Raw genomic sequence first — 27,838 nt, 5'->3', positions numbered from 1 at the left:
TAAGGGGCAGTGTTTGTCTTCAACCCGACTGTGTTTTGATAAGCTTTACCTTTAAAAGAAATGCTGGCTGTTGCATGACAGAAATATATAAGAGACTATGGATATATATTGATAAATCCTCATAGGCTTTGTATAAAATTGACAAGTCTGAAAGTTTAGTTAAAATTAATCAAAATCCACATCATGATCTTCACCATTCATTTGTCATTGTAGTATTGGACACGGAAATTCATTTTATGTCAGAGAACAAAATGTAACGTCCATCACGTAACATCCGTCACACAATTATGAGATAATTTTCCTTGGACTAGAGCTGAATTGTAATTGGTAGTCTGCTATAGCAAAGCTACCTTTACTTCAAGGGAAAACATTTATTTGGACAATTTAAGAGTTTTATACACTTTGGAAATTAAGTTAGTTGGTTTTTAGCCATGTCCTTTTGAAGTAACGTCTGTTACGCACATATATTTCTGATTACCTACCAAACCATAAATATTTCTAGGCACTTTTCTCTGTGGCACCAAATTGACATGAACATTGGCAAGTCTCATACACAAGATCAATTTACTGGGGTGTACTCTAGCAATCTGGCCAGCTGGGATGACCTCTGACCTTCTGAATGTAACCTCCATCATCATGAAATTGCCCAGCTGATAAACCTTGGTTTCTCTTGTGGATTCCAAGTATACCAAAAAAAATAGCAATATTTACCACATGTTTTATAGAACTGTATTCTCAAGCACACCCGTTTTTGGCCAAGTCTTAGTTTAAAGTAAATCTTCAATTTATTAACTTCAACTCGATATGGAAACTCATACTCTTTGACTTGACCTTTCTCAATGTCTGCAGCTGTTAAGCCAGTAAATGTCTGAAAAATAATGAACAATAAATTTTAAGACTTCATATAATTATGTTTCTATATATGCATGCTTAAACACATACATGTTGGCTTTCTGCTACAAAAATAATTTGAGATTATGTAGTAAAAACAAATGCCTTTAATGCCCCTACTTGGTGGTTATGAGTTTGAAATGTTCTGAAATTGGACACTGCATTTCATATGCTTTGACAAATTTTAAACTAAGTTCTCTTACTATCATCCATCTTAAAATTATAGAAATATATGCACCAATTTCCAAGATTTTAGAGTACATAATTTCACCATTTGACAGAAACTCTGACGACATGCACAGTTGAATGAAATCAACATCTACTGTGAAAAAAAAAACATCTACTGTAATTAAACATTGATACTTCAGAAAGTTAAAGTTTGTTTTGTTTAACAACACCACTAGAGCACATTGATTTATTAATCATTTGCTATTGTTTGTCAAACATTTGGTAATATTGATATATAGTCTTAAAAGAGGAAACCTGCTACATTTTTCCATTAGTAGAAAGGGATTTTTTATATGCACCATCCCATAGACAGGAATAGTACATACTGCAGCCTTTGATATACCAGTTGTGGTGCACTGGCTGCCATGATATAAGAAATAGCCCAATGGGCCCATTGACGGGAATCAATCTTAGACCGACGCGCATCAAGGGAGCATTTTACCACTGAGCTATGTCCTGCACCTGATATGAAAGAAAAAAGAAATGTTTTATTCAACGAAGCACTTAACACATTTTATTTATGGTTATATGGCGTCGGACATATGGTTAAGCACCACACAGATATTGAGAGAGGAAACCCGCTGTCGCCACTTCATGGGCTACTCTTTTCGATTAGCAGCAAGGGATCTTTCATATGCACCATTCCAGACAGGGTAGTACATACCATGGTCTTTGATATACCAATTGTGGTGCACTGGTTGGAACGAACAATAGCCAATGGGCCCACCGAAGGAGATCGATCCCAGACTGACTGACTGCATCGAGCGAGTGCTGTACCAATGGGTTACATCCAGCCCCCCCCCCCCCCCCCCGCACATGATACCTCCCAAGGGTGACCTAGAACAGCTAAATGAATTGGTTGTTACACAATCTTTGTAAAATGAAGGCAAGCTGATGATCCCTCTTTTGAAATGGTGCTAGGTGAGCAATCACTCTCAGGACTTGACTTTAGCAGTAGCCCATGCAGGGTGTTGTGGCTACCAAAATCCACTTTAGGCTATCAGATTCACAAAGGCAGTAGTCAGATGAACAACTACGGTTTTTGTTACCGCATGACACCTGTAAACTATATGGTATGTATCATGAGAAAGTTACAAAGTAACTGATACAGAATGTCTTCTACCATACATTGATGAGAAGTTAGGGGCGATACAAATGTAATTATTGGTATCCTAGATGAATGAATATTTTTCAATTATTATCATTTAGAAAACGTAAGTTCAGTTAATTACCTAGTTACCTGTGCAATTTAGCTGTTGAAGACATTCAGACATGCAGACAGACACATAGAAGCACACACAGACATGGACACACACAGACACACACGCATATAATAATCATGAAATAAATACATGTAATATAATAACTTTACCCTAATTTTTGTATTATCTGCATGGGTTTCTCTGATAGCATCATATACATTATGACCAACATAGTTATAAACTTGAAAAGATGGGAATCCATACATCTTGTGGGTGATTGGTGGTCCTTTTATTGCCAGTCCAACAATAAATGTTTTAGTTTTGCCAAAATCAACCAAAAGGTAGGGATACAAGTCCATCCACGAGTTCCGAAAAGCCCCATCACTGCACCAGAATGACTCACTCTGGATTCCTTTATCCAGTTCACTGAGTTTCATAACGTATGATGAATAACTAATTGATTCTGGGGTTAACTTTACATTTAGTCATTGTTTGACACAGTGAAGGACCTGAAAAGTTTAAAAAAAAGAAAACAAATTAAATTTAAAAAATGTAATAAAATAAAATAGAAAACAATGGAGCTTGCTACCAATGTTATTAAAGTCTCAGACCCTAGTTTGCATCCTTTAGAACAGACTCTTAAGTTAAGTTAATCGACAAATCTATAATACATCTGGATATAGTAACAAAAGAGTGAAGCAAGAATCTGTTATGTTGTAAGGAGTAAACACCATCTAAAAATTGTCTCAATAATCGTTACTTCTTAGATGCACAATTATTTTTTAATTATGAAAAATGCATTTTAGTGGAATTACAAACACCAGAAGAACTATTAACACTTGAGATGTTTGAAAATGGATATTATAAACAGCAAAATATTAATGGATATTATAAACAGTAAAATATTAATGGATACTATAAACAGTAATGTTTCATTTCAATCATCGAAAGCAGCTCTACTAGGGAAACGTTTGCTGTAGTATTTAATACCTAACAACCAAAGGAATAAACAAGCTGCTTCATAACGCTCTCATCATCACCAAGGCAAGGCTAACAAGATAACGGATGCACTGCTGGCAAGAGAGGTGTTACTAAATATATGGCAATGGTGTTAATTAACTACAAGTGCAGCAATGCTGAAGTACATGGATTTGCATGCATAGACAACTGTATTGTTATTACCATAAACCAACCACCAATAGATGCACAGAAAACACGAAATGGAGTTGTCCATCTTAATGAAAAGATATTTGCTGGATGTGTATTAATCTGAAAAGAAAAAGTGAAATAATGAAATGAAAAACAATACAGCTGGAGAATATCAAATGAGTGTGAACATTTTATGTTAGGCACAAACTAAACAATTGCAACAATAGTTAAAAGTTGGTGTTTTTAATGCCACTATTAGAGCACATTGATTTTACAACAATAGAGTGACCATGTGTCCAATTTTTTAAAAAAACCCATCGAAATGAACAGAACTGTAACTTACATCCTGTGCAGTCTGAGGTGGCCATGATTTTCTAATGGCAGGGCCACCCACACTGTCTACGAGTTAATTGTGTTAAATGGGGTGACAGGCATATATAATAGGTGAAGCGGAGAAGAGGTGTTATTGGGGGGGAATGGCCCATTCTCTGGTTATACGAGTGTCATCACCAAATTGGAATGTAATATATTTTCATTTGCCCGTTATATATAACAGCTATCACATTTTTACCATTTACTTAAATATGCCAATATACTTTTTGATATTAAGCAATAATGTGCATTAAATATCACTGAATACCAGTCCAAAAGCCTTGCCCAATCATCGCTTTAATACTACAGGATGATTAATGGACTGGTTTCAGTGGTTGCATTGGTTGTGCCCAACAATAAGTATATTTGAAGATTTCTGACATTGTTGACTTTTGCCTGGAAAATAAACAAATGTCTGTCACGTTCATAAAAAAAAGGTTAAAACAAGCACAAAAAAACCAAGATTGAACTCAACCCACTTATAAACACGGCACATTTCTTAGTACCTTTTTTCTGATTTTCAAAAACTGTAATTTGAAAGAAAACTTAATTTTAAAAACTGTTTTTATCTGTTCTCAGCTATACTGCTATCTAGTTATTTAAGTCATATGACAGTCATGTATCTGCTGGCAAAACTCTCTGTACAGATACATGCCAAAAATTATGGTTATTATATGTTTTATATGAACACATGTATCTTTCTGGATGTCTGTTTATACATGTATATTTATTAAAACTCAGAATGCATCTTATATCTTTTAACCAAACAATTATACCATTTATAACCACTATTAATTTACTTGACTTATAACATTGCAAGACATCAGAATTGTTATATTCATTTTCCATAAATGTCTGTTAACATTGGTTTTCAAAGACTCCATTCTGTAATTTCCTTTAAAATATTTAAAATATAAATAATTACAAGTACATGTTTTGTTGAACAACATACATGTTTTGATAAAACACTAAAAAGTTTTCTGTTTGAAAGTTTTGGCTGTAAGCTATACCACTAAACATTTCACTCACAGAAACAGTTAATATAGTTAACAATATTTACAGCTGAAGCATGCTACATTTTTTATGCACGTGTGGTAAACTTTGTTACAAGTACAGAGTTCGACAAATCCGCTAGCCCGACGCCCGTGGCTAGTGGTTTTTAAGTTCGGGCTAGTGAGAAACCCTCTCTCCTTATCGCTCGATCGTATTATTTTTTTTCTCTCGGCTGAAATTTTGTCTAATAAATTTGATTGTGACATTTGTCATCGAATAATAAGTCTAATGACATACGTGTTTTGATTGGTTGGACATGTCACGTGGTAGTTAATCGCGCACATATGTTTTAGGCTAAGAACTTGGAAATCACCAATAGCAACGACAGTTTAATCTCAATTAAGTAAATCCCAGTCATGCTTTGAATTTCAGTGTTTGTTTTATTTACCTATTGTTTTCTAATTTAACACTTCGCTTACATATGGTTATCGGCAACCAGGAAAACAATTTACTTTAACGGTAACCGCACATGCAATGACTCGGCTTGACCTATTACGTGTAGCGGTTTGGATAATGCTGCCGATACAAAATACCTTTTTTGTTCATCAATTAACAACGGATTAGATGTCGCCTTTATATTCTTTTGATATCGGCCTGACACGGGATGATGTCCTGTATTTGAGCAATTGGCATCACCGTTCCTGGCGACATAAACAGTAGACCCTAAATGTATAACCCACTACCAAATACACTGAACCGTCTATTACCGTGTGTCATACTGTCGTACCCTCATTTAAATTTAATTATTTTGATAGTGGGTTTAGATACCAATCATGAGTTCAATTATTTTTTTCCGAGGGCAAAAGCGAAAACGGGACAATGACGATGGATCACACTTGGCAAAAGACCAAACGTACAACATAATTTAAGTGTTTGTTTTATTTTACTGTTATACTCGTAAATGTGTAATCTTACAAAAATTAGATAAAAATCCAGTTATAATTGATCAAGAATTTGGGCTAGTGCTTTATCTTGGTGGGCTAGTGGTTTTCACAAACCCACTAGCCTTGTGGCTAGTGACTTTTCAAAATATTTGTCATACTCTGCTAGTTTAGTGCTCATTTGATGAGTAGAAATACTCATAAAAGGTGCCCATTTGAATTCTGTTAAAAATTGGTAAATCCCCATGAAATTGAAACTTGATCTGTCACAGTATGTGATAAAACTATGTACAAACTTTAAGCTCAATATCTAAAGGTGTTCTGGGAAAAAATCCGGAAAACAAATTTTCACATCTGCTAAGCTCAAGGGCCATAACTCTGTCAAAAATGGGTAAATTGTCATGAAAGCCAAACTTGATCTGTAACAGTACATTGTGAAGCTATATAAAAACTCGTATAATAATCTCAATATATCCACACAGTAAAATAAAGTACATCATGTTTCTACAAATACAAAAGAGAAGTGAAGTACACTTTCTTCATCCACATGGACATCTCCATCATACGTCTACTCAAATCAACCAGATATCCTTGTTCTTGGTGTGAATGATGTTTTGATAACGAACTGTTGATCCACAAACTGTTACTCGTCGAACATATTCTTTGTCAAATGAAAACACTGAATGCAACAAACGCTTTTTGTAAATGGCACAGTAATTATTACAATAATGGTAACTTTTTTCTAATATGTTGAAGAAAATATTATTAGCATTCAAGATAAAAGTAAAACTACCATACATTGATAATTGGTATGTGTGAAGTGATAAACCTTGCACCCCATGCCTCATACAATGGATTGTAACTCAGGATGTTATGGGTTGCCCAGCTTGAAATTTTCAGGCAATCTTTTACAATATATGAGGTATATCCAGTAAAGTTTTGAAAAAAATTGGCGATGATATATTTGGGGAATCAAGGTCAAAGGTCGTGTTGGATTATAATTTTCCAGGGGTTGATTTTTCGAAAGTTTATTTGTCTATTAAAGACCTTTAAAAAGGAAATGTGAATTTTTTCTTTGGCTCTAATAGTAAAATGGTTAGAGCCTTTTAAAGATGGGTGGTAATGAGGTCAAAGTTCAACGTCCTCTAAATCGACAATTAATTCGTTCAGAGGTTTTCTCATTGACTACAATAAGTGTACCAAATGTTATTGAAATCCTAAAAGCTAACCCAGGTTTTTTTTAAAATAATAAGCTTACATTGTCTGATATAATAAATTTTTGGTAGAAGAATACAACTTTTTGTTTTAATTCTACCATTTTCGTTAACACATATCATTTGGGATCTTCCGCAACACATCCAGCTGTGCGAGTTTAAGCAGACGATCTTATTTTTCCAAAAGGTATGCATACGTTTCGTACTTTTGTTCTTCATATTATTATTTCTTTAAAAAAATATTGTTGTCATAACGTCTTTGTACATGTAAGTTAAAAGTAGTTATTACAATAGGTGCAAATTAAGTGGAAACACTAATTAAAATGTGCAACTTCCTATTTTTGAAGTAATGTCCATGCTCATTATGCCAAGTCATGTGGCGAACAACATGTGAGTGTTTTGCACATGGTTAATAGTTCTGTTCAGCGACCATTAAATTGCTAGCTCGAGTCACCTCCATCCCTTCTCTTTTTGATATGTAGGGGAACTACATATCCTGTAGGGGAACTACATATCAATATCAATATTTTAAAGCCTCCAAAGTATGTGATGAAATTAATCTGATGTCATGACAAGTGTGTTGTACCTTAGCACATATCATGACATTGTTAGATTACATCAGATCGACCTACCCCTCTTGAAGAGTATTCCATAAACAAGCAAAATGATAGACGGCAAAAAGCTGCATATATATTGCCCTATGCAATCTCAGCGAAGTCGATATCGGTGACAACGTTACAGTCTCGTATGTGGAATCTGTGTCACTGTAATTGTTTTTTCACGTTTTGTGTCAGGATAAAATTTGGGGGAAATTTAACGGTAGGAGCGTAATTTATTGTAGTTGTTGACAATTTGGTTCAGACTAATATATCAAATATATAATTAATTAAATAAATAAATAAATATGGCTAATAATTCATTCACCTATATTATCAAGTCACTGAACTGTTTCACCCCTAAATTTGTTTTTTGAACATCATTTCTTTTGTAATCGTCCCTTGACGATTACCAAATTGTTAACAACTACAAAAAATTACTCTCCTACCTTTAATTGCCGTTAGATTTCCTCCAAAGTTTGTCCAGACACAAATCGCAAAAACACCACTACAAATATACAGATTCCACACACGAGACTGCAACGATGTCACCGATATTGTCTTTGCTGAGATTGCATAGGGAAAAATACATGCAGTTTTCTGCTGTCTGCCATGTTGCTTGTTTATGGAATACTCTTCAAGAGGGGTGAAAGCCTCCAAAGTATGTGACACAATTAATATGAAATTGATTATCTTTAGTGGTATCATTAAAATAATAATAATAATTAAAAAAAAATAATATGACGTAATCACGTTTGCTTTTATATCATAACATGTTATGAGTTGTTAGATTAAGTCCTATCCTTTCACCCCTCTTGAAGAATATTCCATAAAAAGTCAAAATGGCAGCTTATACAAAATTACATGCTTTTTTCCCTATTCGCTCTCAGCGAAGTCGATATAGGTGACATGGTTATTATCTGGTATGTGGAATCTGTATCATTGTAATGTTTTTTTCAAGATTTGTGTCTGGACAAACTTTGGAGGAAATCTAACGGCAATTAAAGGTAGGAGAGTAATTTTTTGTGTAGATGTTAACAATTTGGTTTTGGACAATAGTTTATATACCAAGTTTTCACATCTATATGTGTTTGAATTTCTCCAAAACAGTTCAAAATGGCCAAAAACATCGCGTTCCAGTCAGTTGACGAGCGATTCCAGCATGGTTTTGGTATGAACGGTTAAATGCAATGACGTAGAGCGATTAGCTTAGCGGCGACCGAACAGAAAATCGCCGCGTTTTGCTTACAGAAAAAAACATTAACAAATTAAATCGAAAATTAAAATTTTCAGAACAAAAAAAGTATTTTGATCACTTTCAAACCTTAGAATTTACAATAAAACCTCTAAATGTGCTACTTAAATGCAGACGACCGTCTTCGCTTTCTAAAAAAAAAATTGCAGAACTTTTCCTTCTTTTTTCCTTCGTTTTGTTTACTAGATTTTTTTTCTTTGTTACGTCTAATATCACCTAAGATTAGAGCCAATCTATTAATAGTCTGCTACACTAATCTTGGGTCGGTTTCACGAAAGACATGCCAAACTCTACTGGCTACTACTATAATTTTTCACATAAAAAGAAATGTTAAAAAAATATATAAAAAAAAAAAAAAATTTTCTTTTATTATTGTGGGTTTTTTTTTTTTAAATTACATCTATTTATGATAAATTACAAATTAATCTTTGCATAAATAACTCGGGGGAATATCGAAATCGATGTGTAGCCTATAGCTATGTAGTCCGTGAGCAGGTCAGGTCAGGTCATAGGGTTTTACGTGCACATTCAGAACAAGCTGTTGTAGCGCACACCTGTCGTGGGCACAAGAGCCGGTCTTGGCCGGCTCCTCCGTCCATGACAGGAAAGGTGGGGGTGGGGGGCGGGGGCAAGGAGGGACCGCCTACGCTGGCAGGTGCAAGGGAGCACCAGCAGCCCGATTGAATCGGTAGCAGGCGGGAGGGGTGGTGGTGGTGCTATGGAATTTGAATGGAGCTGTTAATGCCAAAGAGAAAAGGTGCGCATTTTTGTAGAGGAAATTTGGCGCAATTTTGAACGGTCGGTCGAAAGGTAAATGTGCGAGCTAGTATAGGTTTTGAATCGAGAATAGCTCGTTAGTGGGTCGAGAGTAGCTCGTTAATTATAGACCTTAGTCCGTGAGCCTCTGTCCCTGTGCTTATAAACCTTAAAGTCTAGACTTTTATAAATAGCATTACGTTAAAATCTGGACTTTATTAAAGTCTAAGACTTTAAGTTTTATAAGCACGGGCCCTGGTGCACTTTTGGGTACTATAGTACTATATACTTTGAAACTTTTGGATGTTACTTTCAGGCCATCGATGTTGGCAGTTGGTTATTCTGTAAATCTAAGAAAATGTGTTCCAAACTGTTTGCATATGTATGAGCAATAAATTTGTAAACGAAAAATGTGCTTGTGCTCAAAACTCACACCCATGCTGTTCTATATAACAAAAAAAAACACCCACAAAAACAACCAAAAAGCCAAACAAAACCAAAACAACATAAATTATTCAGCTGATGGTAATAGTAACAATGCCTATTTGGTTCCATGACCTTGACCTAGTCAGATACGGGTGGCCACGGACTGAATGCGGTGTGATAATAATAATAAATTCAGTAAACCCCGACGTAAGTTACCCAAACTCAAACTTACATGTTAGCAGGTAATTATATTTTAACTTAACTTACTTATGATATAGCAGTGGAATTTCATTTTTCTTGTACAACATCGCTTTAATTTGCAACTGTCCAGTTAGACCTAATGTACACGTGCTTCTGTCCCGAATGTCCAACAAATTAGTTGTCAAGTACGTAGGCCTATATATATATATATATATATCAGGCGCGGATCCAGGATTTTTAAATAAGTGCATTTTTGTTTAATTCCACTTTAGTGTATGCTATAGTTAAAAAAAAACAAAAAAACTTGACCCCAAAAATAGGGGGGGGGGGGCCCTTGGGCCCCCCACTAAATCCGCGCCTGTATATGTCTGTGTAACAAACATATAGTTTCCAGATCTGTCAGCACAGACCTTTTGATTGGATTGTTTTCGAATTTGTAGCTCAAATACTCTGCCATTCAATAGCTAGAAGAACAACCAGGGGCGAATCCTGGACTTTTAAAAGTGAAGTTTAAAAATTATAAAAAGAGCAACTTTGAGTTTGCCGAAGGCGAGATATCTTGGGATGTCTGGGACATGCCGTCACCCTCGCCCGCATCTTGGGAATGGCATAGCCAGCCTAAAAGTTGTGCGTTTCCAAATTTTAAATAAAATACTTTGATTATATTTCAGTCTGTTGTGTCATATTACAGTTTTTGTACCTTTTTCTGTGAAAATAAACGAGTTTATGTGTAACCTGAAGATCTACACCACTGGCTGCTAGTGACTGTGACGTCACACGCTGTTCCTAATGTAAACATTCTTTCCAGGAAGCTACTTGCGTTTTTGTTTCAAAATGTTTAATTAAAAACGCTGGCTAGTTCTGATGGGAGCGAATAATGGAGAATTGAAAAATACGAGGTACTTTGATGTTACAGGAAGTGTAAATGTCATATTTATTTATGCAGTTCAACAGTTATTTCTGTGAATGAGAAAACAATCTACCTAAAAATTGAGCAAACAATCGTCATGCGCACAACTAATTTCCTAGTAACATAACACTTCCTAGTGACATGATAACACTTCGAATTATCAGTTATGGGTGAATTATCAGGTAGGGGTTATCAAGTCAGTAGGAAGCATAGTTGCATTATGCTTTAAATTGGTGATAACCGATCAACTACCCGTTTTCGTGCAGTTCACACACAAAGAAAATGCTTATTTTTACTAATTTAGTAACTATATATATATATATATATATATATATATATAGGGCACCTTGTCTAAAATGAATGAATGAATGAATGAATGTTTGTTTAACGACACCCCAGCACAAAAATACATACGAACCCACCCCCCATATCAGCTTACAAAACAATGAACACAATATAAAATTATACATGGGATTAATTAATTTATTGCACAAATCCCACAATTTATTTGTACACGTTTACATTATAACAATTCTACATGAATGGAATGTCACTGTTGATATTCAATTGACCAACAAACAAAAAAGTTATGAAAATACAAAAATGTTAACAATAATATTTATTATTACAGTTGTTATAATAATCCAGTCTTTTATTTCAAACTTACACACCACCATTCAATTCTGAATGCAGCCAAATACAATTTCTGTTACAGTATTTTTGTGTGAAGATATCAAATTGTCAAATTGTTAACCACAAAAGAATCCTCAAAAGAATTAAACATTAATACCACTACCTCAGTCAATAAGAGTATTGGCGAGGTACACCATACAGTAGTTTGACAGAGAAGCACACACATTAATGAATGTGTTTCATGGATGATTGGATTACAATTATGTGAAATGTGCAATGGGATGGATTAACAATTTGTTATGGATCAACTACTGATAACACTACAACCATTGGAGAAAATGCCATCTCATTAAGAAAGTTATTGTTCTTTATTAAAAAAAGGAACAGTTTTGTAACATGGGTACAATGGTGACACATTTATATTGACAAAGAAACAGCTTATGTTTGAAGTGCCAAGTTCTGGGAGAGTCTTGGCTTTTTCAAAGGCTGAACAAGACTTACCTATGATGTTCAGAATCTAGACAATTATGTTATTTATCTGCAATAGGTCAGTTATCTAGAACAATGGAAAGTACAGTAGGTCTAGGTGAAATGTAGGTTACAGTGATCTAATAATTCACTTAGGGGAATGATCGCGACTTGCCAACCTCAAAAAATTTAATTTGGCACCGTCACAATATTGCCTCTTCTTTTTCTCTTGGTGCTCATTTTCATAGCTTTTTTAGATTTAAATGATACAATATCTCAGTCACAAATGGTTGTTAAAAACGATTTCCTCGACATTTAAAATGTTATCACTAACATCAAAATACTAGTTAATGTAAAATGCGATATACATGCATTACAATTCCCTTGTTCTGACTGATATTGTGGTGTATTTAAATGATGTTAAAATGTTTTCGTTAGCTGAAAATAGTTCAAAATTAATTCCTTGTCTCCATAAAAGCAGGTTATAGGTGATAAAATATTCCATATATTAACATCTTTGTTTTGACAGCCATCTTGGACGCCATCTTGAATATTTCAAATTGTTCGTACTCTCTGAATACTCGATTAACACAATAAAAAGATAAAAACATCACAGAAATTAGTATTTTTTAAATTAGATTTTTTAAAACAAAGTACTGGTTCAATTGTGTGAAATTTAGTGCTTTTTTGTACATTTCTTGAATACCATTGCTGTTTAACTGTTGACGTTGACCTGACAAACTTGTACTGTTCTAAAATACAAGGGTGCCAAATTTGGTGATTTGGGCTGGCAAGACCTGATCATTCCCCAAGCCACTCCAGTATAAAGGAGATGACATAATCCCAGAATAGAGAACATGTCGGTTTGGGATCGATCCCCATCAGTGGGCCCATTGAGCTATTTCTCGCTCCATCCAGTGCACCACGACTGGTACATCAAAGGTTGTGGTATGTGCTATCATATAAAGAATCCCTTGCTGCTAATCGAAAAGAGTAGCCCATAAATTGGCGACAGCGGGTTTCCTCTCTCAAAATGTGTGGTCCTTAACCACATGTCTAATGCCATATAACTGTAAATAAAATGTGTTGAGTGCGTCGTTAACTATTTAAACATTTCCTTCCTTCAACGGACATCTGGAAGCCCTATTGCAGTGGTTTTCATGGCTGATATCACAAGCTGAACCGACTGAAACTGACACTGTATATTCTGCTGCCATCAGTATTGGTAACTGAGTATATGTTTGAACATAATTTTATACATGGTTCATTCAGGCTTTCAGACTTTTCAGGTAGGGTTCATCGATCTGACCAGTTGAGGTCACACAGCTCACATCTGAAAAAAACAAAAATACTTTTGAATACACTGTAATATCATGGTACATTTCTTTCTAAATTTAGCAAAAATACATAACATACTGCACTGTAGAAGTGCTTTTGCACATGCACCATGGATATAACCTGCTGACTGAATCATTATTGACAATATATAACAGTCAAACTTTGATAACTCAAACTTGAAGGGGATGACATAATATTCTAGTTTCAGAGTTTTCGAAAAGAATTGTATAGCACACCTCAAAACTGAAACTGCATTGCAGATGGATGATTTTTTTTTTGATACTGTATGAAATCTGTGTCCATGAGTGCACACGCATGCATGCATGTTTTCCTTTTTACATACCACTAGCTATCATAAGGTTTGAATTTTTTTTTTTTTAAACAGCTACGAAAATATACTAACACAAATGACGAGATGACGATTATGTAGCTGGATGAATAAAGACAAATTAAATGTGATTAAATGTATATTGAACAACAAAAGAAACACATACATTAACGTAAGGCTCATATGGAGGATGCGGAGCATATGTGCGGACTGGCTAATATCAAAATACATTAGGTTCAATGAGAGCGTCTAGACTGGATGAGTGTGATGTGTGCGTCTGCAAAACACATGCGGCCAGCCGCAATGAAATAATCATATGCAGTTTATATGTGCAATAAAATGCATGCACGCACCATATCCAGTCTATTTAAAAATTGACCGCAATTATTTTTTGGTTCATGGAAGTATCAACCGAAAAAACGATGTGCACACTGTATGACTCCACCAAAAGATAATTGCGGTCAAATCTTATAATTAAATTTATATGCATACTTTAACAATACATACCTGAATTTATTTTGTTTAGCTTTAAATATGCCTGTAGTATTGTTTGTGTAAACTTCATTGATACTTATGTTGCGTAAGAATGCAAACGTTCTTTCATTATTATTTGAATCAGGTGATTTTTTGTAAATGACGTCATTTTGATAAGCGACGCCATTTCATCTAGCTGCTGTGCATTTTTACAGATCATTTAATTAAATTTGTGTTTAGTTTATATTTTATGAAAATGAAAGAAGGAAAGGTGTCTAACATTTATGCTGTCGCTGGAACTGTTTAATTTTTGCCAACAGCTGTAGAACATCGCTTACAAGTAAGTTACAGGCATGAAGTTTCCTACATGATTTCTTTGGCCATTGACCGAGTCTCATGTCATTATTAGCGAATAGGCTTTTGATTAATATCTAAATCAATGCGTACATGTCTACTCTGCTATAGCATTTTCCATTAATTTATCGTAAATATTTTTAAAATTGTTTTTGTAGCTTTCACATGTGTTTTCTTCAAAATATCTAAATATGGTTGTCTGAATAATCCGGCTTGTTGCCCAAAAGTAGTGCGAGTCGTGGCTTAAATTTTTTCAGTTCATCGAGATATGAACGAAAAAAAGTTAGCACCTCTGGACCAATCAGATTGCCATAAAGTGCATAGATGCAAAGAACATTTTATTATATGACTATGAGCCTTTTGTTCTCTATAAATGTTTTTAATTATTAGTTTGAATCCCATAAGGTTTTGTGTCTATTAAAATGATCAATTTCCTATGAACATTTGAACTAATTGTATCATGAAAAAAATATATGAATTAAAATATTTGCATTTCTTTTGTTGTTCTCTATGTGTTACACATATATTTTCAGGCAATATTCTGTCAGCCATTTAGTAAGTAAATACATGTATGACTCTTCCTTTAAATCAAAACAAGAGGCTCACCGTGTATTTAACTATCTATAACTAAAAAGTGAACCATAGAACCATAGTAAAAATTATTTATCACAATGAACACATGAAGATGTGGATACATATGTATTGTTAACTCGAACCAATAAATGAATCACTTTATACCATCATATGTCTTGAAATTCTAATTTGTGTGACATATTTATGAAATAAATGAAGGTGTAAACTGGTAATGGTCAGAGTACCAGCTTTTGTTGAAATTTGCATGATGGAACTTAAGAACAAGTCAAAAAAGATTTCAAATCTTCGCGCAAAATAACACTTGATCAGGGCCATGAATTGTTTGGACCAAATTTGGTTAAAATCTACATGACAGCCACATTGAATTTTGAACTGGCTAAAACAATAACAGCCATGAGAGGAACATTTGGGCCATGTTTGTTTGAAATCTGCCTGGTGGAACTTGAGAAGAAGTCGAAAATGTCTCAGTCAATCAGAGGCCAGGGTGGCCATCTTGGATCTTGGATCATTTGGACCAGGTTTAGTACTAAAGAAGAGAAGTTAAAAATTTAAAAGTTCACAGACACCAGATGCCGCAACATCACATAACCTCCTATGCTCAAATAACAATCATTGTCCCAGCATCAGATGCTTCCAGCGAAATATGTCAGCCCCACCCCTCTAAAACATTCTGACCATTGGAAATGGACTCTTCATATATAGTTTATACTTACTACATTTAAGCCAAGTCTTTCAGACTGCTCAACTAGGGTCTGTAAGTTGAGGTCAAACAGTTCACATCTGCAAAGAAAGAGAGTAGAGTACAGATTTCAACACGAGACAAATTTCTTTTGAGAAATAGCGATAGCAGAACATATTTTGAAAATAAATTATAGCAAATATCTTACCAGATGCCTGCACAAACTTTCTGTGAGTGGGCAGCTGTGCGTGTGTTAAGATTTTGATGGTAATCAACAATGCATATCAAAACATTTGTCTCTAAGAGAAGTTTATATTATATACTCTGAGCACTGGGGTTTCAACCCCCAAATCCCCCCCCCCCTGCTCACATATACCTATGCCCTAAGGAATTTGTGTACATGTATGGTAATAATGTACATGCACTGAATACCTTTTATTGCCAGCAATAAGTATATATTATTTTTCAAAATAAAATAAACCACCATTGTCAAAATAACTATCATGTTTTGTCCATATACTAAAATGATAATCGGAGTGTTTTCTTAGTTAATTGGTCTTTTCTTTCCGTGACCTGTACCTGTGATTCCTGATTGGCAGGTGTATATTTGGAAGGTATCCAGTCACGGTAATTAATTTAGACCCCCCAAAATACATGCCGGTTTTATGAATATCACAGGGTATTGTGGGATACCTGTATGGCCACCCCTAAACTTGTAATGGACATGATCAGCCATCCTGCTTTATTACTGTAAATAATTCTGTAAAACCCTTGATTAAGTAGACGTTCCCATCTAAAATCACAAAACTGAACAATTATGTAGTCCCAAAAAAAAGAAAATTATCGCTTGGGTATCATGAGTGGTCATTTTTGCACCAACGTACCCTACCAATAGGCCTAATAATATGCATTTTTTCTTTGGATTTTTTAAGAGAGAAAAATACTATAACTCCATTTCATTTTATTCTGAAATATATGAATAACTGAAATATATTTAGTTAATAGTTTATTATACTATCAAGTCATTTATTTTGTTTTACAAGTCAGGTTGATAAAAGCGAAGCGCCTTGTCATAAATTAGAGCATTTGTTTAAACTGTGCATACAGGAGTTGGTAGGAGCTAACGTCACTTCGCCCCAAGCTATAGTACCGGACGCCATGAAAACAAAACAAAATGGCTGCCCCTAGTTAGCAGGAATAATCACGTATTTTGAATTAACTCTAAAATTACACATTTTTCATTTCTTATAGTGTCAGTATGAGTTGGTGGTCCAACAAATAAGGCTCATATTTGAGTTTACTATCCCTTTAAAGGAATATAAAATGTTGAAGTTTGTAACAGAATGTTTTTCATAAAAACCAAAAAAGGACAGATCGGTACAATAAAAATAATAAATTTACTGCTTAATTTGGGAAAACATATGACTTACACAAAGCATATGTCCTCTATACTCAGACCTGTCAACCTTTAGTCAAGAGAAAGCAGGAGGTGTGTGTTGAAAAAGCAGGAGATTTTGTAAAAAAAAGGAGGAGATTTTGTAAATTAACACAATTTAACCCAAAATCGCAAGATTAAAAAAATAAATATATTACAATAAGTTATAGGAACACTACATAATGTCATATATACTTGTTAACCGTAGATCTTGGCATTTAAAAAAAAAAAAAAGTTTAAATTAATTAATTAAAAATATATATAATTATTACATTTTAAAGTTTAAATATTATTATGATTTAATAAAAAAAAGTTGAAAATGTTAAGAACATGAACAAGAAATTAAAAAATTAATTAGTACATTTACGGTATTACACTTACAGCGTTACATCATCATTTATGGTTATTTAAATGTTATAAATTAATATTTGGGTTTTACTATTATGAGGAACAGTGGCGTGGTACTTATTTAAAATCATTAACATGCATAGTGTTTATCGCTGTCACTCTGGGCCAGAGCCTGGCACTTCAGATTTGTCATAGTTGCATTATGTAATCTAGTGGGAAGACATTTTACAATTCAGAGGCGTTATTAGAACTAAATTGGATAGTTATATATATATGGCAACACTGAATGGCAATACACAGCCTGTTGAATTAGTGGCAACACGCTTCGTAGCCATTACGATGACAACAAACATTATAATAACACTTCATTTTATAAACTCCATGTGCTTTTTTAACAATATAAATATCCCACAAGTCTTACTTTGGCAAAGGTTAAACAGTCGGGACAATTCGGCCTGTTACAGTCTCGGAAACCGAAAGTAGTCAACATTTTCCGAATGAGAATGAGTTACTTCTCTTAGGTTATTTTGGCAAAACGGGATCATTTTTTTTTATGCTTACAAAAATGTCATTTAACAGGAAAAATTTGATCAAATACCGGGAGACTCCTGCGGAATCCGGGAGGGTTGACAGGTCTGATAGTCTATACTTACTTGATGGGCATGTCAAGAGTGTAAAATGGATTTTTCAGTGCAAAGTCTGAATATATTTCGTATAGCTTCTTTAGTAATATGTCAGTGCCAGACTGTCGAGGATCAGCAATCACTATAAACTTAATACCTGTAAGAGAAAATAGAATGTAGATTAAAATATCGGTCTCATTAAAATATGATCTTACTGACCACTGTCTTGGAGGTCACTGTTAGTAGATCTGAGACAAGACAAGACCATGTTATTTGTCCAGGCTACCTTTTTTTGCAATCATTCTCAATGTGTGACAGCTTTTCGAGTTTTCAGGTTTATGCTAGTTGCGTCTTGACAGTTGGATGATCTTTCCTTTGTCATTTAAGGGGAGCAATCTCCTGAAACTAGTTTAAAGAGAGTAATTTTCAGCTCCCCTTAGCATGTGAATTTATATGGAATCTTAAATGGCTCCCCATAATCGAACTAAGGGGAGCAATTAACCACTGCCCTCAGTTTTGTTTGCATGGAAAGGTTTGCATGTACAATAACAATTGTACAAGTTACCTGCCTCGGTGGTGTCATGGTTAAGCCATTGAACACGAGGCTGGTAGGTACAGGGTTCCCACCCAGAGTGAGTTTTAACAACAACTCTTTTCTCTCACTAACCACTAACCCACTGTCCTGGACAGACAGCCCATATAGCTGAGGTGTGTGACCAAGACAGCATGCTTGAACCTTAATAGGATATACTAGTAAGCACGAAAATAAGTTGAAATGAAAATGTATAATTGTATGTGATACTCTATTAAAGCTCTGAGCCTAGACTTGAAAGATTTATAAGCATGGATTCAGATTTCAATTAGATTGATTAAAAAGTTTAATGATACCACTAGTGCATGAGTAGCGAATTCTATTTATCCTGTAACACTTCTAAAATAAAATTTTCATTTGATATTTAGTAAATCACAGTACTAGTCACCTCCATCGGTAATATTACATCATCACGATTAGCATAAATTAGTTTGACGTCACACATTTTAACTAAATCCTTGAAAACGTTACACTCAGGTATACAGGTCTTGTTGGCATGTAAGCAAATAACCCATCCATGGCAACACATTAGAGACCTTGCAAATTTGCATATCATTGTTAACCGGGTTAATACACTAAATTATTACATGGGTTTATGACATGAATATCATGGGTAAGTTATAGGATAAATATATATACAAATAACACAATAACACACCAGAGTAGCTTACAAATTATTAAAATCCCCACACCCCATTCTATGAAATTTTAAAGAAAGACTTAACTCATTTAATGTTAGACTTTGTAAATGTTTTTGTACATTCTGGTTGACTAATAAAAACCTTGAAATACTTGACCTACTTTCCAAACCTGTAATATACATGAAAAGTAAAAATTATTTGTAAGGAAATTTGTTCTTTCTTTTTAAATTTTAAAAGTTATTTTTAAGAATCTTAAAGCTTTTTTTCAGGTATCTCATTTTTCATGTCAATAAACAAAGCAAAATATCTTAATTCTTACGATTATACAAATTGTTCAAAACTTTATGTTATTTTTGTGTTCATTTCTGTAGAGAGCTGCTTACTTGGCTTTCTTAAAAAATGCTCTACCACTGACCCTCCCCACCCCCACAAATAAAAATAAAACAGTCAGTTTATATTACAGCAAAACCCCTCTAAACCAGACACTCACAGGATCAAGTAAAACATCTGGTATTAACAGGTATCCAATGTAGAGAGGATTTTTTCAGTACTGATATTTAAAAAGGGACGGTGAAAAACATTCAATTCTGATTTACTGAGGGGTTTCACAGACTGAATAAATGATTTGGGGGATGACATGAGGGCCTCTAATGACAGGTGGTTGTTTTAACTTTTATATAGGCAGACCATTTCTGTCTCTTGCCAAATTCGCCAATTGTGAATTGTAAAAGCAATTTGCAAATTTTATTTTAATTTGTCAAAATAATTTCATGTAATGATTAAAATTTTGTTGGAATAAAATTAGATTTTTGTCATTTTGGGTGAAATTTTCTGCTCATCGATAGCTATAGCCCTAATATTATAATAAAAGTATAACTGTATCATTTTGATTACCTGTCATAGTTTGTTGACAGTGGAGTTTAAACGTATCAGTTTCTAGTACCTCAATTCCAGATGAATGGGATTCTGGTGACAATTGGCTGCCAAAGGCAAACAAGCTGAAAAAATAAAGCAAATTAACACAGAACATTACAGAACAGTGCCTGTTGCATAAAACACCTACATGTAATACCACAACTGTTGACCAATCACAAAGCAGCAAGTCAGGTCTATATGGTGTTGCAAAACGGCTGGACTTTCATCATCCATCATTGGTAATGATTAATTTGCACCAAACAATCAACTTTCAATACAACATGGATTACATGTTTTATGATACCTTCATGTACATGTATTCAGATACTAGGATAGACACTGCACATTTAGCTAATTTTACCTTCATTGAAAAGAAATATGGGAGCACAGTTATGTCTGTAAACATACATTGATGTAATGTGGATTTGAATGTCAGTAATGTGGGACTGAATGTTAGCATTAATTGCATGTTTTATGATACCTTTATGTACATTAGGGCCTCAATATTGGACTCAAGTATTCGAGGGTCAAACTTGACCTGGACCCGAGTACCCAAGACCTACACTAGATATATATATATATATACTCTTCAAAAAAAGAAACGCAAAAGGGTACAAATGGGTTATAACTCCGATTTTATGTTTCCTACCGGTTCATGCTTTGTGAATATAAGGTCATTGCATGTCCCAAACACATTCCCACGGTTACATTCGATAAAATGCAGCTACTGTACAATAAAGTTCCAAAATGTGAATATTCGCAAAAACGCAGCCACGTGCAAACCATGTCACCACTGCACGTGCGTTGTCTGCACGTGCAACATGAACACCGACAGTATAAAAGTGCAGGGTGTTCGCTTGCCTGACCTCTGTATCTGGCCGACAGTTGACAATCCAGGACATGCCATGTCTCAGTGAACCGCAGAGAAACAATGCCATCGGCCGACTAGACGCAGGCGAATCCAGAACGGCCGTTGCCAGGGCATTCCATGTGTCCCCAAGCACCAAAACCAGACTGTGGGACCGTTACCAGCAACATGGATCAACACGTGACCTCCCTAGATCCGGTCGACCACGGGTCACTACCCCCGGGCAGGACCGCTACATCCGGGTACGCCACCTTCGGGAACGATTGACTACTGCCACCTCCACAGCCGCAGCAATACCAGGTTTGTGCAGGATATTCGACCAGACCGTACGGAACCGCCTACGTGAGGTAGGAATTCGTGCCAGACGTCCAGTTCGAGGTGTCATCTTAACACCACAACACCGTCGACTCCGACTGCAGTGGTGCCAGATTCATCGACAATGGCCTCAACTGCGATGGAGACAGGTGTGGTTCAGTGACGAGTCCCGATTTCTGCTCCGACGTCATGATGGAAGATGTCGCGTGTATAGGCGTCGTGGTGAACGTTATGCGGCAAACTGCGTGCAGGAAGTGGACAGATTCGGCGGGGGTAGTGTCATGGTGTGGGCAGCCATCTCACACACTGGCAGAACTGACCTGGTCCACGTGCAGGGCAACCTGAATGCACAGGGCTACATTGACCAGATCCTCCGGCCACACGTCGTTCCAGTTATGGCCAACGCCAACACAGTGTTCCAACATGACAACGCCAGGCCTCACACAGCACGTCTCACAACGGCTTTCCTACAGAACAACAACATTAATGTCCTTCCTTGGCCATCGATATCACCGGATTTGAACCCAATTGAGCATCTATGGGACGAGTTGGACCGACGCCTCCGACAGCGACAACCACAGCCCCAGACCCTGCCCGAGCTGGCAGCAGCCTTGCAGGCCGAGTGGGCCACCATCCCCCGGGACGTCATCCGTACTCTGGTTGCTTCAATGGGCAGGCGGTGCCAGGCAGTTGTCAACACACGCGGAGGCCACACCCGGTATTGACTCCAGATGACCTTGACCTTGGTGGTGTGTCCTATCACTTACTCACAATGGACTAGAGTGAATTGTGAACAATCCTGCAACATTTGGTAATTATCGGACTCACCATTCAATAATTAAATCAATTCTCCAAATGTTACGACAATGTGGTTTTGCGTTTCTTCTTTTGAAGAGTATATATATATATATATATTCTACATGACTTCCAATTGATCAATGATTCCATCTGAAATCATATTGCACTACTCTATGGTTTTGCGAAGCCATAAATCATAATACTGCACTATTTCCAATGTAAAACAGGGAATCCTCTTGGTATTGACCAATAAGCTCCATCGCCGTATCAGTTTGATCTACAGAGTTCGGAAATTGTAGTATCTTTCAGATAATGACGATGTGTTTCACATAAATTCTGAGGAGTCCCAAGAGTACATATTAACGTAGAGCTCTGCTACTTGGAGCACTGCAGACAAGGTTCTTCTAAACTACACAGTTCTCATCCCCATTCTGAACAGTTCGAAACGGTCAAAACTGATATGGATCCCATGAAAAATACCTGCATGCTTTATTTGCATATACAGAGAAAAAAACAAAAAAACCAAACAATATTCAGACAGGAGGTGACATGTATATTTTTTAACTCGTCAGAATTTTTACTAGAATTTGGTGAGCGGATTAGTTACAATAACATGAATGTGTAGTACTTTCTCAGTTTCTGCACCCCTGCCTAAGACACTGAATTTGGTGAGCGGATTAGTTACAATAACATGAATGTATAGTACTTTCTCAGTTTCTGCACCCTTGCCTAAGACACTGAATTTGGTGAGCGGATTAGTTAAATAACATGAATGTATAGTACTTTCTCAGTTTATGCACCCCTGCCTAAGACACTGAATTTGGTGAGCGGATTAGTTACAATAACATGAATGTATTGTACTTTCTCAGTTTCTGCACCCCTGCCTAAGACACTGAATTTGTTGTAGCTTACGAGTGGAACATGGATGCAAGCATGATGCGCTGATTGCTTGTTAGCTTGGGTCTGCCGAACTTGATGCTCAATGGGTAATTTTCTTCTGATGCCAATACCTCAAGAATGTCACGTTTGTCCTTCAAGAAACGACCCTCTGCTGGCACATCATTAATCTGCAGGACTGTGTGACCAACTGAAAAATAATAAGACATCAAACTGATTATTTAATTTTTTTAATTAAATAAACAGGCATTGAACTAAATGGAGAACGGTTGTTCACATTACCACATATATGTTTTGTGTACATCAAGTAAGCCGAGAACGGTACTTCGATCTTCAAAAATCTTATTATTAAAACTAAAAACTAAAACAACACCAGCTAAATTTTGATCACCTGAGTGTTATATTGATAAACATGCAGTATCAGTACAATGAGAACAGTGGTATAAATTACATTTATCTCGCCTTCATGTAAAATTCTTTAATCTCATTGGTTGTTTGCCGTTGGACAAATCCCTTATCCCCCTGTGGGCGGAGCCAAATTCTCTTATACCCCGTCTGTAATTTCCAAGTTTCCAGCCGCCCCAGTTAATGCTAAAGCAATAATTAGATTATAAATAACATTGATAATCAATCAAGTATACACAATTAATTTTATTTTTACTATAAAATACACTATTTCAATACTTTTAAAAGCTGCAATGTTGAACTCGGCCACCTAATTACGGTCGTGGTGTTATTGTATTAATGCGCGATTAGCAACAGTTTTTTTTTTTTTTTACTACATACATTTCTGATAAAAAAAAGTGTTTTTTATTATTTTATTTTTATTAATATCTGTTTCAGACAATTTCGTATTACAAACATTTGAAGTTAAAAACTCGTTTATCGATGGAACTATTTTTCGTCACTGGCAAGTGCTTTCGTTCGCGTCCGCGTGGTACGGCTCCTCCGTTAATAAATTGTTAACAATTATTGTCTGGCGTTATTTTAATTATTTGGCTATATGGTTTAACATGTCGGCAAGATAAATTCGTTGTAGAAGCATCTCTCAGGGTATATGGCTTTTTATGTACCCTCTGTGTGCTCTTTTACCCCCTCGCCTTCGGCTCGGGGTAAAAGAACACACAGAGGGTACATAAAAAGCCATATATACCCCTCGTGATGCTTCTACAACTTATAGTGTATTTTCAAAGTATTAGTGTGTACTCTCATCCATATTTTGTTTTAATTTATGACCAACATATTCTGCTGTTTGAGCTTGTACACAGAATTCTCACCTTTTTTTACAGTGAACTTTTAAACCAGTGATCTATGTAGATCATGACGAAATTTCAACCAATTCCCAACAGTTACTTAGATGCTAGTACTAGTATATATGTTTGAAGTTAAATATCATTACACTGATAAATGTAGAGTTCAAAATATTATTCACTAATACACAAACTACAGGAAGAAACCTGTATATAACTGGAACATTATTGAAAGGGGGTACTGTCAGGTATTATTAGTTAATACATGTATGTGAAATATTTGTTAATGGCAAAATGGTACTTAACATCAAACATTGGGTTATTGATATATTGAATGGAAGAGTATTTAGGCTACTTAGATACATATGGAATGTCTACAGGCAGAATGCACCAAAGAAACAGGAGTTACATACATGTACGTTACAAAATGAATATGGAATTCACTCCTGTAAACTGGTGTAAAATGACACCAATCAGATTACTGTATATCGCTGTGTATTACTAGCCAGGGTTTTTGCCAGAGGGTAAAACGGGTATGGCACCATACCCAAATTTTTTGGTAATGTTTTTGTTTAAGTTAACCTTTTGACAAAATTAAGTACTCTTCTCATTGCTCTATGATTTTCTTAACCCTAACCCTAAATATAACCCATTTTCTTTCTGAGGGAGGCCCCCTATATCCCCTGTTGAATGTGGTTGCATTCAATTTCATAGGGCCATACCCAAATATTTCTTTCTGGCAGAATCACTGCTAGCTGACTTTTCAAGCCTCTAAATACCATCATGAGAAGATGGGTCAGCCAATACACAGAGTCAACAAATATGTCTAAGAAAATACAACAAAATATTGGCGTGTATGGAAATACGATACTAACGAAAACTTGTTGGTCAATCTAGACTTCAAAACCTTACCCTTACTTAACCAGTATTTTTAACAGCTTCTATTAAGTCCCATACCAGTGGGAAATAAAATAACAGAACAATATTATCCCACATTAGCAGATTTTTTATAAACATTTATTCTTTTTTAGCCATTTTGAAATATTTATTAAAACCGTTTTTGTATATATTGTACTTTAATCGCTTCACAAAAAACCATTCCTGTGATTGACTGAACATTGCATGAGATCGACATTATTATATCTATATTTTTATCAGTTTCAACTACATAAAAGTTGTGTAGGCTTACATGTATACATGTATCATACCAACCTTTCTGAACCAGATATTGAGGGGCGAACTAAGGGGTCGGCTTATACACAGAGTCGGCTAATACACAACTCAAGAATAATCAAACTAAAGGTCTGTGGTATCAGATTTTGAAAACAATAGCTGGCGACCATTTAGTTGTCGTCTAATCCCATTCACTTACATAGACTCCCCGTTAGTCCTGACTCAAGATATGAACAGGGCAAGGTTAGTAAAGTTTAAAGACATCACTAAAGTACATTGATTTATTTATCATCGGCTATTGAATGTCAAACATTTGGTATTTTGTTTAGCCTTGGCGAGGAAACCTGCCACATTTTTCCATTACTAGCAAGGGAACTTTTATATGCACCATCCCACAGACAGGATAGCACATACCATGGCCTTTGATATACCATTAGGCAGTTGAGTTGGTCGAGAATTCCGAACGTTCCAGCATACATGTTGATACTATCACTAACCATAAGCCTGAATGAAGTGAATGCTGGAACGTTCGGAAGTCTTGCCTTTAAATGTGATAAAAGGTAGGAGAGTAATTTATCGTAGTTGTTAACACTGTGGATCGGACACCTGCAGCTACTGCAGCACACAAAAATTGTGTCGAAATCATAGCAAACCTTTTATTCCATCACGTTCTCCAAAAGCAACCACAATCCTGTCATCAAATACCTTAAGTATAAGTTCTAATGGATAACTAAATGTTTTTTCCATTTCAGGCCGCGTTTTTTGATGATCATAATGAAAAATTAAACTTCCAGCTTTATTAATGATGTAAATTGTAAATATCGCCATTGCGATTTTTCTGCTATAACTTCCTCCCCTAAAGAGCAGCGTAGACTAAAACTGCTGAGAGCCATATTACTTGTGCCTGGGATAGGTTATAAGTGCTGTCGGAAATAGAATAAAAATTATTTTCGTCGATTATTTCTTACATAATAAACTGACAAGTAAATATTATGTAATATCTATTTAATAATAATCTACCTAATTTAGCATTTACTTGTTTAGGATCTCATTGATGTACAAGGTGGTGTTTACTCTTGTAATTAAAAGAGATGTCGGTAAACAGGTGATTTGTGCACTTTATTGGAACAGACTATAACATATTTTGTCAACGTGTCAATTTCATTGCTGTTATGTACAATATGTGAGGGACTGTTTCTGATGATGGTTTACTCCTATACCCCTCTCCAAAACAAAATTCTGTGTAGTCATTTATAAGTAATTTTTCAGCAAAACTGTAAAGAACAATGAGTTTGAGATCTATTATACATGTATTAAAGGTGCTATCTCAATGTTGCACAATGACAGCTATTGCAAATTATTTTCTTAATAAACTTTTGATTTAACATTTAAAGAAGACGCCTTTAACTATATGCCCATAAATGATTATAGGAAATAATTTTATCTACTAGTAGAAAATAAATTTTTATTGGAGAATCTTTATCACAAACAGATGCTCACATATAACTATGATATAGCACCTTTAAGTGGTTGCAAGATTGTGTAAATTTCGAATGTTTGTCATAATTCATCATTTATGCTGCAATTTGAAATAATCAGTTAACTTACAGTTTTAAATGAAATGTTTGTAAATGAAATTGACATGTATGGTCAAAATGTGTTATAGTCTATTCCAATAAAGGTCACAGATTACCTGTTTACTGACATCTTTATTTTAATTACAAGAGTAAATACCACCTTGTACATCAATGAGAGCCAAAACAAGTAAATGCTAAATTAGGTAGAGTATCATTAAATAGGTATTTAGAAAATATATACTTGTCAGTGTATCATGAAAGAAATAATTGACGAAAATCATTTTTATTCTACTTCCGACACTACTTTTTTTTTTATAACGCTGGGTTACGCAACACGTCGAAAACCCTGAGCCCGTACTCGTAGGAGAAGGCCACCCAAGGCAGCACGAGGGGGGGGGGGGGGG

The 27,838-nt window shown here is 35.4% G+C and overlaps 2 protein-coding genes across 4 annotated transcripts in view; both read right to left on the bottom strand.

Moving 5' to 3' along the window:
• LOC121382763 (polycystic kidney disease protein 1-like 2) overlaps positions 1-9,007 on the bottom strand; it is a 136,891-nt gene extending 127,884 nt beyond the window's left edge. For all 3 annotated transcript variants that reach the window (XM_041512341.1, XM_041512342.1, XM_041512343.1), the window contains exons 1-4: positions 8,911-9,007; positions 3,504-3,590; positions 2,492-2,830; positions 712-868 (exon numbers count right to left, since the gene is read on the bottom strand). In XM_041512341.1, the coding sequence (XP_041368275.1) occupies positions 712-868; positions 2,492-2,758 (424 nt within the window). In that variant the 5' untranslated portion in view covers positions 2,759-2,830; positions 3,504-3,590; positions 8,911-9,007. The remainder of the gene's footprint in view (positions 1-711; positions 869-2,491; positions 2,831-3,503; positions 3,591-8,910) is intronic.
• Positions 9,008-13,237: 4,230 nt separating this feature from the next.
• Positions 13,238-26,712, bottom strand: LOC121383997 (trafficking protein particle complex subunit 4-like). The gene is made up of 6 exons (XM_041514135.1): positions 26,511-26,712; positions 23,450-23,624; positions 20,536-20,639; positions 18,439-18,565; positions 16,037-16,103; positions 13,238-13,568 (listed from the first exon to the last, which is right to left on the bottom strand). Exons 1-6 carry the CDS (start codon positions 26,683-26,685, stop codon positions 13,563-13,565), a joined length of 654 nt encoding a protein of 217 aa, XP_041370069.1. The 5' UTR covers positions 26,686-26,712; the 3' UTR covers positions 13,238-13,562.
• Positions 26,713-27,838: the final 1,126 nt, after the last annotated feature.

This window comes from Gigantopelta aegis, chromosome 10, assembly GCF_016097555.1.
Source record: "Gigantopelta aegis isolate Gae_Host chromosome 10, Gae_host_genome, whole genome shotgun sequence".
Classification (NCBI taxonomy): Eukaryota; Metazoa; Mollusca; class Gastropoda; order Neomphalida; family Peltospiridae; genus Gigantopelta; species Gigantopelta aegis.
The sequence above is the reverse complement of the archived record's forward strand: the minus strand, read 5'-3'. Positions and strand labels throughout refer to the sequence as shown.

Coding starts and splice junctions, on each gene's coding strand:
- LOC121383997 (XM_041514135.1), bottom strand. CDS start 26,685: ATGGCGATATTTACAATTTACATCATTAATAAAGCTGGAAGTTTAATT. Junction 20,640..23,449: donor CTTGCATCCATGTTCCACTC/GTAAGCTACAAC, acceptor TTATTTTTTCAG/CTTGTTTGCCTTTGGCAGCC. Junction 16,104..18,438: donor ACTCTTGACATGCCCATCAA/GTAAGTATAGAC, acceptor CTTTCTTTGCAG/ATGTGAACTGTTTGACCTCA.